This window comes from Anastrepha obliqua, chromosome 4, assembly GCF_027943255.1.
Source record: "Anastrepha obliqua isolate idAnaObli1 chromosome 4, idAnaObli1_1.0, whole genome shotgun sequence".
In the NCBI taxonomy this organism is placed as follows: Eukaryota; Metazoa; Arthropoda; class Insecta; order Diptera; family Tephritidae; genus Anastrepha; species Anastrepha obliqua.
In genome coordinates, this window is record NC_072895.1 from 64,026,291 (window position 1) to 64,039,494 (window position 13,204).

Here is a 13,204-nt window from a genome sequence, read left to right on the forward strand (position 1 = left end):
GGTTGAAGAACCTTATTAGGTTGTTGACATCTAAGCCAGACAGTTCGAGACTCTCGAACAGCGATTTGCACATTCTGCTAGTTTGCCCGTTCTGCTAATTTTGCACGTCGTCTGGTCTCTCTATCTACAATTCGAGATGCGGAGGTATTTTAAGGAAATTTCATACTAGATTGCACCTAGTGGTGTGAACACCGATTCTGCAAGATCGTTATTCATGGCCGGATCATCTGCTCTTTCGCCACATTCAATGTTCCGATGTGCCAGGACCCAGATTAAGCTGTATGGCTGATTTCATGAGATTCTCTTCGTGGCACTTTGCAATTCTGTCTTGCAGGGAATTTTTCGTTTTCCTCCCTCCTTTTCTGGCTTTTCTAGAAATTTGATTGCATTTGAAATCATTTTTACTGAAAATGAAAGAATATTTTGTATTTCTCTCTAAGATTTTCCAACTGATCTTAATTTCGGAATCTGCTTTCGGTTTTCTGTGCTGCAGTGATTGGCTCGACCTACTATAGTGAGTAATTCGTCCCTCCGTTGGAACCCGACGACTTCAGCTTCTTAAAATTTAATTTTCAATCGATTTATGGATATAACCTTTAAAGGATCCTAAGGATCCTTGAACAGGGCGAAAACAAGGCCAGACCCTAGTGCGCAATCAAAGGTTTTAAACAAGGTGTTCAACGGAGGGATATGCACGAGACTCGCCAAAATTAAAAAAAAAACTTTCTTTGATCTAAATCTGTACAAAATTTTATTAATACTCCTTGTATAATAGGGCGGGTCGATTTAAAAATCGCTCATTGCTCTGTGAAAATCGTATTCTAGGGATCAAAATAAGAAACTTTGCCGAAGGAACCATACCTCTAAAACGAATTCTGATGTCCCCCAATTTAAAAATATCACCATTTTTGGCCTTTACATGAAAAAATCAGCTAAATAGCTATGTTTTTTCTTCATTTTTATTTATTTATAATAATATCTATTTTTTTCTTAAGAAATTTATTTAGTCAGAACATATGTAAATGAAAAAATTAATTTATTGTAAGTGAGTTATAGAAAAGAAACTAAAAAGTTCGACCCAAATTGGGGGACATCAGAATTCGTTTTAGAGGTATGGTTCATTCGGCAAAGTTTCTTATTTTGATCCCTAGAATATGATTTTCACAGAGCAATGGGCGATTTTTTTGCCTCCCCACAAATCGACCCGGCCTATTGTCAAAAACTGAAAGCACTGCTATTTCAATGTTGTAATGTTGCGCTTAAAAACGTAAAGATTCATTATTGACGTAGTTGCTAAATTTATTCGTATTAACTTTACATATCTGAAATCCCTTAACACTTCATAGATATTTGGTATTGAAATTTTCTTTGGTATGATTTAAAGGGGGAAAAAATAAATGGCTTCAAAATAAATTTTTAAGGGTACTGTTATTTTCATGTTCACAGCTAATGTTATTGAGAAAAAGTATTATTCAGAAAAGTTGTCCACTCGTCGTAGCACTAAATTTCGGTACATCCGTCTGATGTTACAAGTCATAAGTCTCTTTGTCTATGAGTTTGTTGTACTTCAAAAATTGCTAAATTGTGCGCAAGCATATACCTAAAGTTCGGTTTGAACTGAATGTAGTCTTTCTTGCTTGCTTCCTTTCTCTTTGACTTCTTTATCTCCCCATATCTCACAGGTTCATAAAACAAATAAATTTAATAGCTGTATTGAATAAAAAATTCCTCCATACTGCGAACTTCTTGACTTCACCTCGCAAGTCTGCATGCATTTGTATGATTTTTTGGATGTGTAAAAACAACTAAATTAATGACTAAAAGTAACAGTGCGTACAAAAGTACAAATAAAATACTCATAATAAAAAACAAATTAGTGTGCGCGTATAATATTAATCAATATAGATTTACAGTTACTTTGGATTTTGCCTTTTCCCGGTTTATTGCACTGTTATTTTGATATTGGAAATAGTCTATGGCAGGAAATGTACTGTGATTTTACATTCAATTAATACTAAATATTGTTACGTAACAACGAAGTGCTCCTTTGTCTTCGCGTCTCACACTTTTTCGGTCTTTTGTTGTCAATAACATTTATTAAATTTACTTAAACTTCAGCACAATTGCGTCTATTGTGTTTCCTTCATTTATTAATTTCCCAACATATACATACATACACAAAAATGTAAATATATATATATGTATATACATAGAATTTTGCTTGTGTATGCAGTTTGACTCTTAAATATACATACATACAGTAAATACCTAGTTTGTAAATATAATATAATACAAATATATATGTATATGTACACTCGTGTGTAAATATTGAAACATTTGCGCACAATTATCGCACATCATTCTTTAAGTGATGGTGCTATTGTTGTTGTTCACCACCAGTTTCGCATTTCGCTATTCAATCAGCTCATTTCCAGAACTGAACTTTTTTTATTTACTTTTTGTGATTTTTTTTCGTTCCGCCACTTAAATTTTCATAATTTGCTCTAATACTTACATAAATGTGTGTGTAAAAAATATGTTCAATATATTCGCTTAAATTTAAAAAATACCCACACATATTACATATTTAAATATCATAATAATACATACATACTATATTCAATACAATAACAATAAATGTACGAGTGCGTTTGTATGCGTTGCCTCACACACACACACACACACACACACATAATTTGTGGCGCACATGAAACGCATTCAATAAAAGGAGAAAATTGACCCTGCCCAATTTAATTAATTTCATTAAATATACTTTAATAATTTTTTCATCGCATTATTTAATTTTTTAAGTTACAATTGCAATTGCATTTGCGTGATTCGTTTATTTACATTCACATTCATAACTATTTTTGCTTTTAATAACTAGCTAATTTCAGTTTAAAATACCCAATCGATTTGATAGATTTTTCTATTTTTTATTGACTGACTGTTAAGCTATTTACATACATATTTGAAATTTTCCGAGTGCATTGTCCTTCCGAATTCGAACCATTGCTTCTGTGCTGCTCGCCTCTTGATGCCAGTAGTATTTATATATACTTGCCAAGATCTTCATGAAAATCTTGTAAGTATGCGAGTAGTTGGGGGAATGAGGGCCGTTGTTTGGGATCCTCCAGCCAGCAACAGGACATCACCGTGAAACTGTGAGGTAGAAATTAAAAAAGGACGGAATATATTTATGAGTTAAAAATTTTATAAAGCAAAAATTAAAAATAAAAACGAGGTTGTCGAAAAAGTTTGGATATATTTACAAATAAAATATAACTCTACTGATTTTTCAGTTACTATGTAAGACGCATCGGCGGCCGCTGTAATCGAATGGGTAGGTGCGTGACTACCATTCGGAGTTCGGAGCCGTAGTTTCGAATCTCCGTGAAACACCAAAATGAAAAAAAACGTTTTTTCTAATAGCGATCGCCCCTCGGCAGGCAATGGCAAACCTCCGAGTGTATTTCTGCCATGAAAAAGCTGCTCATAAATAGAAAAATATAATCTGCCATTCGGAGTCGACTAAAAACTGTAGACCCGTCCATTTGTGGAACAACAATACGCACGCCACAATTAGTAGGAGGAGCTCAGCTAAACATCAAAACGATATAAAGGATTTTCCAATAACAGGTGATTAACGATTTTTTATGGTCGGAATTGGATGGTATTGATCTGGACCACGTTTATTTTCAACAAGACGGCGCTACGTGCCACACAAGCAACGAAACCATTGATCCGTAAAAGTGTCTGGAAAGTGTTATCTCTCGAAGAGGTGATCACAATTGGCCACCGAGATCTTGTAATTTAACACCTTGTGACTTTTTTCTTTGGAGCCACGTGAAAGAGAAGGTCTACGCCAATAGCCCAGGGTTGATTCAAGACCTCAAAGATGGAATTCGCGAGGCTATCGAGGACATGGCGCAGCCACTTTGCGATTCGGTTATAGAAAATTTCATGAAAGGGAGGGGTCATTTGCTGTTATTTTCCACTATTAACAACATAGGTATGCTCCTCTTTATAATGAAATAAACATCCGATCATTTATATTAAAAAATAGCATCTGGGTACTTATTTGATTTATGTTAGACCCAAAACTCCAAATGGCGCCGGTTAGTACGAGAAATAAACAACTGGTGCGCTTTGTTAAACTCTTCCAAAATCGCCAGAAATGGCGCTAATCAAGAAGAAGAAGAATACATAAAATTTGCAACTGCTTTTCCGAGCAGTTTCTATAAGGTTTCTCCCTTTCCACTAGAGGACAGTAGAAAACCGGGCAGATTACGACAATGAGCTAAGTGTCTTTCAAGAAGCGAACCCAATGATGTCTCTACGGCCGGTGCCTCTACCTTTTTGAATTCTATCCTCTAAGCAACTACTTTGCCAGTATTGCTGTGACAACAGTATTGCAACAGACAAACAATTTCAAATAACCCCACAAAAATACTGCCTCGGAGGCTAGTGGGATATCTTACTTTACCTTCCCTTTTCTGAAGGTAATCTTACCACAAAAACTTCTTTCAATAAATAGGGCAGTAAGGTATGTGGAATGAACAGCTAAAAACAAAGTCTACCGGGCCATAATAACCCATTTTTAGGAATATAACGACTGAAGAAATGTGGCCGATGATATACTCTGCTCACAGTGTACTTTTGTGGTAAAGATGTTCGGAAAAAATCGGACTTTAAGAAATATATCGAATGTGTTTTTTATTGATGTGCACACAAATAATAGTCACCAAAGTATACTGCGAATGGACATACTGATTGGATTGTCCAGTATGAGTGAGGACAATGAGCGATTATTCTTAATTGAATTCTGATACATTGCGCCTGGAAAAATATGCTACAAGAAAATCTCTTTAAATGTAAAAGTTTCCCTCTCTCCCTTTTCACAATTATTGTTGAAAAATATCCTTCAAATAAGGAAATTGTTCACAGTCTGACCTCATTGCCTAGAGACTCTACTATTTATGCTAACAAGAGCTAATAAATTTTTCAAGCCTTGTTTCTCAAGAAAATTATTTATTCACTGACTGATTTCTCTGTTCTCTTCACGAACTATGACTTTTCCGAAGATAGATTGGCTATTAGCAGTTCCTAAAAAAAATAATTTTTTGCACTCTAACTTGGATGACTTAATATTATATAATATTTACTTACAATTCATCAGGGCAGTTGATAGGTTGGCCCAGCCGAAAACCATCCGAGAGGTATGCGCTCAACTCAAAAATGTCTACCTCTTCAAAAGGAGTAAGCGCCAAGGTAGCCAACTCCCAGAAAAGTACACCCAAAGTCCAAATGTCACTGTAAGTGTTAAAGTACTTTTTCTGTAAGGACTCCAAGGCCATCCATTTGAGCGGACGATTCTCATTGTCACCCAGGCAGTGATAATCGTCGGGAAAAAGATCGCGCGACAAAGCGCTATCACAAATTTTCACATAGGAATCAATATCGAGACTGGAAAGATGAAGGGAAGAGATAAATAAATTAAACAAATTTCTACGTAGTTTTCAGTGAGAAGTCCTAATTCAAGGCAAATACTCACTAGCAGTTACGCGTTGCAATATCGCGGTGAATAATGCCCAACGAGTGCAAGTGCGCCAGCCCTTTGGTTACATGCAAACCGAACTCGACTAGCTGGCGGGTGCTGAGTGGCGAATTCAATTCACGCGACTTCTGTAAGAAACTGTCGGAAATAAAGAAACAAAGGGAAAACAAAGTCAGTTTCAATTTCTACATATCGCTAAGTCGTTTGCGTCTCTACTCACATTTTCAGATTGCCCTTGGACGGATAGGGATATGCAATCTCGGGCGGCCCTGGCAGTTCGGTGTTCGCCAATAAAGGTGTCAGTATATTCTGATGACTTACACCGATCAGCGTTGAAGCCTCTTGCAGCAAACAAGCAACCTGTGTCAGTGAAGCACCATCGACGACCGTTTTGATAATTACATCGCAGGAGTCACCTAAATTGCCAGCGTAGATGCGCCCATAAGTACCCTCCTTGATGAGATGCTGACACATAAGTGTACCCGGCTGTACGTTAGGAATTCGTCGAAGTTTCTCTTTTGGATCACTGCCGCTACCAGCCGAGGAGCTAGCGCCACCGAAAATGCTGCCATTGCCGCCACCGCGACTGCTCTTCGGTGTGGACATGCTGTAGACCTGCAAAGAGAGGAGTGTACCGTGAAATAAAATAAGAAAACTTAGCAAAGAAAAGTGTTTGTTAAGCTCCTGTGGTATCGGGCAGTGTGTCCGATGGCTCAGCCATTACTCATTGTGACGGGTGGATTTAATGCGGATTGACGATATTTAGTAGATAATCAATTTGTTGCAGCTGTAGATGAGAGTGGGTGTCGTACACACGCAAATGTATAGAATTATTTATGTAAGTATGTATATGAGCTGTATGTGTTTATCAGTTGATTGGCAAAGTTGAGATGTGGCTTTGTGCGTTTAATATCCAAGTTAATGAACTTGCACTCCATTCTGGATGGGGCGTTTGGCATTTATGCGTATGTTAGCGTTTGCCTAACTAAACCGCCGGCCAAATAAATGTCCAATATCATTGCCAACAGTACAAAAGTGTGGCGGACACTGTGGTAAAAACACATCAAACGCAGTGCGGTTACGCCTATCTAAACAATCAGTTTCAATGAATATTCGTGTGTTCTTACATACATACGTGCACATATTCTAGTATATATACATACATTTGCGTATTCATTAATATGTGAGTATTCAGAATAGCAGAGAATATAATTAATGTGCATATAGGAACAACTAAATACTCGGTATATTGACCCATTGCGTGATTTTAATTGAAATTAAATACCAAATAAATTTATTCAAATCGGGGAAATTTTTCTACACTTAAAAGGCGAAGGAAAAAGTTCGAAAGGAAGTGAAATAATCTGAAATAAAACTTCCTTAGAGCAAATGGAAATAAAGGCAAAAAAGTCGATAGATATTTCGACTACTCATACTTATGAAATATAGCGATTTTTCGGTAAATTTAATAAACTCGTCAAGGAAGGCAGTGGCTAGATTATTCAGGTCTACAAATAAGGGCTGCTTGAGATTGTTAATATGTATGGAGCTGTTGTGATCTGATTTCGGGGAGCTCAAAAGCCACACCAACTGAGGCTCTTAGTGCCATTTTGAATCTTTCTCCTTTTTACCTTTTCACAACATCACGCGAGAACTCCTGTTGCCTTGTGTTTATGTCCCAGGAGAGTCATTAAACGCGGGCACTATGTTTAGCTTTCTTCTGACCAGCACAGCAATTTTAATATAGAATTTTGGGAAGGGGGTTACACAATTTACTTGCTAGGATTGTGTGATACAACTTTTTCTGGTCTACACGAATAAGTCGTGTGATGTTTCTTTTAATTATCACTTTTGCAAAATAAAGTTTTAGTTCTGAGGCAAAATCTTAAAAAGTTTTTTTTTCATTACATTTTGTACATTGTCGTCCATTTTTTGTTATATTATTTGTGGGTTTTTTGTTATCTTATATGCAGACGTAAACTGTAAAAAAGTTAATATGTTTGAGATTTATTCAATATTGAGAATTTTGGTAGAGTTTTTAAACTGAATGAACTTAAATTGAAAATTCTTAACATTTTTATAAATGTTTTTAAACATTTTGATTGGGAAAAATATGCTTTTTAAAGAAATTTTTTTGGAAAAAATTATATAAAAATTCTTTTTTTAAATTTTTTTGAAAAAATTTGTTTTTGCAATTAAGTGCATCAGTGAAATGGGCTGCTCTAGCGTCTTAGTAAATACATGTGTACATAGGTACATACAGCTGAATACTACTGATTCGATGGAACGGTATTTCGCTCTGATTTGCTATTCGTATTTGAATGTAACTCGGAAGATATGGCAATACCATTATGAAGGTTGCAGAGTTTATTAACTAGATGTTATGAAAAAGGAGGCAAAAATGTGTAACAAAGAAAGTACTTTCCAAAAAATTTTAAATTTTTTTCCAAAAAAATATGAAAAATAACTGATAAAAGGGTTTTTCAAAAATGCTAAAAAAAATTGTTCCTAAATATTTCAAAGAAAACTATAATATTTTTTTGAAAAATATGACAAAAACCTGAGAGAATTTTTTTTTCAGAAAGAGCAAGAAAAATTTGCTCACAAATATTTAAAAAAAAATTATAATATTCATTTCAGAAAATGACAAAAATTTTTTTTTAATTTTAAACAAAGATATAATTTTTTTCCAGTTTCAGAAAATATAAAACAATTCTGAGAAGTATTTTTTGAAAATAAAAAAAATGTTTTTTTTTTTAATTTCAAACAAAATTTAAATTTTTTTTGTAAACAAAATTTTCCTGAAAATATATTTTATCCAAGCAATTTTTTTTTTTTAAATATCAAAGAAACCGCATATTTTCCACTTTAAAGAACTCTGTACCAAAATTTTCAACATTGAATAAATCTCTAAGTAATTAAATTTTTTGGCTTAAGATTTGTTCAGTTAACTTCTTTTATATCAAGCCTACGAAAAAACTAATTTGTAGAAGAATTTACAACAGTGCCCGAAATATGTAATAATTGGTAAGAAGAAATTTCAAAAACAACGAGGAAAGATAAGACGAATTTAATCAACTGCCATTGAAGCATTTGAAATAAATGAAAGATTTCAGCATTTAATGAAGTCATTAGACATTCATCTTTAAATCTTTTTCTTATTTCTAACAAACTATATCCTATTGTATTTGATTCGAAAATTGTAAAACGCGGTTCATGCCTCCATACTATATTCTTATATACATATAATTAGCGTGCACTCCCTCCTCCAATTTATGCGTCATGATGTTGTTCCCCAAAAGGGGATAATTCTGTTATAATACGAGGTTTGTTTGAAAAGTCCGTGTAAAGTCAGAGAGATGGCACTACTGGTGCGTATTGAGGTATGTTTAGTAGCAACTCTTGGAAGAACACACATCATGTTTCAACCCGTTCGGACTATTTTTTGAGTTTGGCTTTCATTTAAATCGAGGGAGTCGAGTGCCTTTCCACTACGAAAATGCACCAGCTCACGCCTCAGCATTTGTGGTCGCAAAATTAATGGAAATAGCGTTTCCAACTTGTTTCGGTACCCCAGCAACGTAGGTGTAATCTGAAATTATTTTACAAAACCTTGATCTAAATTTATAGTGGAGCAAGCAAATATAAAAATTTGAGTGAAATTAAAATTTAAGACTTGTCCAAAAACTTATTGTTTCATTAATTACACTAAAAAATACTTCCTCAAATATGGGTTTTAGACTAATTTGAGGTCGCCGATTACCAGAATTTGTTTAACTTATTTTTTCAAAGAAGTGTTTTCGATGCAAAGACAAAAAATTTGTTTTTTAGGCATTTTCAAAATTATTGCAAAAAAAAAAGCTCCAGATAAGCTAAACTTTTATGAAAGCTATTCGAAACAGTTTGAACTTGTATTTACAGCAGTAGCAGCGCCCCATATTGCAAAGTTTGGTCTGTTTATTTATTATTTGTGTATTTGGTTTTGTTTTCTTTTATTTAAATGTAGCTCATACTTCAAAAAATAAAAATATATTACTCAAAGTTTTACTATTCAACATTTCAAAAGAGTCTCAAAATTTAAAAAAGGTGAAAAATTTCAAACTGAACGGGTCATGAATCGTGTTGATGTTTGAATTCTTTTTCTTGCTGGTTGCCTGCGCGTTTTCTTCATACAAAAAAAAATCGTACTTGTGTGAATAAAAACATATTAGTATTACTAATAGTAATAAATAAATTTAATAAATATTAAAATTACATAAAAAACAAGTATTTACAAAGTTGACCTTTTCAGTTATAAATGATCTTTCGAAAGTGACGCTTAGATGTCAGTAGTGATTAATTCCTAGATCATGTTATAGTTATTTGACATTTGTCAAGTAGGCAGATGTACATACAATTTTACACTATAGAATGATTGAAACTTATTATCAAAATTTTCCATCTTTAAGAACAACATAAATTCAAAATTCGTAATTTTTCTAGTGTAGATAATCGTTTGAATGAATGGGCAATTCAAATTTGGGTGAAAAAAATTCAAGAAAGCGGTTCTGTTGAGGATAGAAAAGCACTGATAGACCAAAAACTGGACGTTCCGTTGAGAATATTGCTGCTGCAGCGCGAAATGTTGCTGAACAACCTTCAACTTTGACATCTCGACATTCCTACACTAGGCATTCATGAATTGACTGTTTGGCGGATTTTCATGGTGAGCATTTAAATGATCTAATTTTTCATATATAATTGTTAAGAGTCGTATTTTGAATAAAAAACCCGAAGAATCTAATTTTGTACTTGTTTTATTTTAAAACAACATCTAGGCGCCTCTTTTGGAAAACCCGTTATAATTTTAGTTGTAGTATGAACTATATTTTTTATGAAAAAATAATAAAATATTAAAAAAAAAATCAAATAAATAGTCACAACCTCGAAATATGTCGCGCTGCCATTATTGTGAACACAGATGTATGTACGTATATTCCGGCTTTTTGCGTTGATGCATTTCGTCATATTTTCTGTGTGAATTAGGCACTTTTAAGCTTCCCACTCTCATAATGAAATTAGCTTTCATTTAAACATTTTTCGTTATTGTTTTTGCAAAGTTGTCACAAGGTGAAGCAAAATTCATCTATATTGATTTGGATAACTTTTTTTACCAAATAAAAATATTGATTGAGTGAAATATAAGATAATAAGAGAAATATACATGAGTGATGGAAATCTTATTTTGGCCATTGCTTGTATGTTTGTGTACTGCAGCTAGTTCATAAGCGTTAAATATGTTTGACGTACGACGCCATTTGCAAAAATTATAAATTTTCCAATAGCGTGATTAATTTTGCTCCCCCTTGTACCAAAAGCTATTGCATAATAATGCTGTTGTCTGTCATTCACAGCTCTAAGTCTCTCTGTGTCTGTTTATATTCAATAAAAGACGAATTTTAATTTTGCTGCTATCGAAGGTGGTCCATACCTTGACACCAAAAAGGTGGTCCATACCTAAAAACCAATACCGTTTGCCTTACTAAAAATATCGGTGCCTTACTTTTTACTTGAGTGACAGTAACCTGCCTCTCCTCATTGCATATCTCCTTGAATTCCTCTTTTTTCACGTTTTGCCTTAAATTTCCCCGCTAACCCAATATCGCAGCGATTTATTTATTTTTGCTCAGCTGAGACAATTTAAGCTAGTTGTTGCTGTGTTTTGATATGCTAAATAGCAAAAGCCCTTAATGGAAAATACAAAAATGACATTAACAACAAGACAAAAATGTCAACCCACAAATTGATGGTTGTGGAGGAAGGCGCATAAGGAGAGCTCCTTGTTACGCGTATTGCAAGCTACTCGCCTTATTTTAATTACCTACCGAAATCACTAAATTCCTGTGGCATTCCCGTCCACTTTCATTTATCATCATTGTTTTTGTTTTTTCAATTAATACGACTAAGCTTAAGTGTTTTATACGAACAACTGTTCTTAGATTAAATTCCTTTTTTTGTGGCTCGGCCAATGTTTTTGTTTATCTCGTTGTTGTTATTGCAAGACATTAAAAAAGTTTTGAATAGGTAAATAGAGTTGTCACTGTAGCGCCCAGCTAGCGGACGAAAGCCGCAAACGGATATAAAAGGCCAATAGGCCAACAAACAAAAGGAAAACGACTAGCAGCCAAAACCAATGCGACTTTTATCTCGTTGCGATCGCCAGCGCTTTTGTTTGCTGCTTTTTCGCCTTGAGAGTGGGCGGTGATGTAGTGATGTAGTCATTTTAACAGCTGTTCGGACGACTATGTATTGCTTATGGCGCCACCTCAAATTGTTAGTCAGTGGTTGGGTCCGCACACGCCGTAAATCTTCATCAAGTGAAAATTACGTAATTTCCCAACCGCCAACTGTCGGAGCCACCGGCAACAATTGCCAGATTGGCATGCCATGACTGCAAGGGCTGTGGGCCGCTGTCCTTGTGTGGCTTTTTGTGAAGCGTGCCATACGCGGTTCATATGTGGGGTTGGCCATAACCGCTTTGGAAATGTGGCAAATAGCAATTTTCGAAAAACAATGCGAATGTAACCAACAAAAAAAAAAAAAAAACAATAAAGCCAATGAAAACAAAAAGAAAAACAATGAGCCAGACATACAAAAGAGAGAAGTGAAGTAACGGGACAGTGCGGATATGGTTTAATTGTATTCAAGCGACTTGGTTCAAACCCATGTACGCACCAAAAACAATAACAAAAATAAGAAAACCGAGGAAATTAAAGATTCCAGTGACAATTAAAAAAAAAAGAAACAAAAACAGCAACATGACAGCATTGTTGAGCAAGTTAATAATAACAGCAACATAGCGACATACAACCACGACCTCAGAATCAGCTCCAAGTGGCCGACGCAAAAAGTCAACGGGCTTTGACAACGATTTCATTTATTAAAGGGAACAACCGCAACATGAGGAAAATTTATTTGCGTTCGACCACAAATTGTCGTCAATGTGGCTGTGGTCGGCGTGGGCTTAAATAGTGACAATGATGGTACTGCCCAAAATAGCCAGCCATCAAAACAATTGCTCCTCTACGTACCAGTCCACTACCTTAATAAGTACAAAGAAAAAACAATCAACGTACAAAACAGAGTGACAAAAAGTTGCTGCTGCAACGATAATAATATTTTGTTACAATGCATATACATACATACATACATATGCATATACATAAAATACATAAAAAGCGACATCAGTCAAGTCATAAAAGCTGAATGAGCAAAAGCAAGCAAAACGATGAGGCGCTGAATGGTGCGAGTGACAGTCGGCATGGCAAGCAGACTAAAAGTTTGCAGGTGATTGTGGTGGCGAAAAGTGCCAGCACATACATACGTACGCGAGCATAAGTAAGTTGTGTGTCAATTGGCTTTGGGCACTAACAGCTAGAGAACAATAAAAGCACAACAACAAAATAGGTGCCGCAGCCCAGCGAACAATCCACGGGTAGATGTGGATAGTTTAGATATTTTATTTTATATATTAAAACTTCAGAAGTGGAATAAAGTTGTGTATATTGAGAGAGTGGCCGCCGTAGCCGAATGGGTTGGTGCGTGATTACCATTCGGAATTCACAGAGAGGTCGTTGGTTCGAATCTCGGTGAAAGCAAAATTAATAA

The 13,204-nt window shown here is 35.0% G+C and overlaps 1 protein-coding gene across 1 annotated transcript in view; it reads right to left on the reverse strand.

Moving 5' to 3' along the window:
* Nucleotides 1-3,029: 3,029 nt before the first annotated feature.
* Nucleotides 3,030-13,204, reverse strand: part of LOC129245306 (tyrosine-protein kinase Dnt) — a 113,070-nt gene continuing 102,895 nt past the window's right edge. The window contains exons 7-10 of the mRNA XM_054883387.1: nt 5,778-6,172; nt 5,555-5,695; nt 5,170-5,466; nt 3,030-3,162 (exon numbers count right to left, since the gene is read on the reverse strand). Of these exons, the coding sequence (XP_054739362.1) occupies nt 3,051-3,162; nt 5,170-5,466; nt 5,555-5,695; nt 5,778-6,172 (945 nt within the window). The 3' untranslated portion in view covers nt 3,030-3,050. The remainder of the gene's footprint in view (nt 3,163-5,169; nt 5,467-5,554; nt 5,696-5,777; nt 6,173-13,204) is intronic.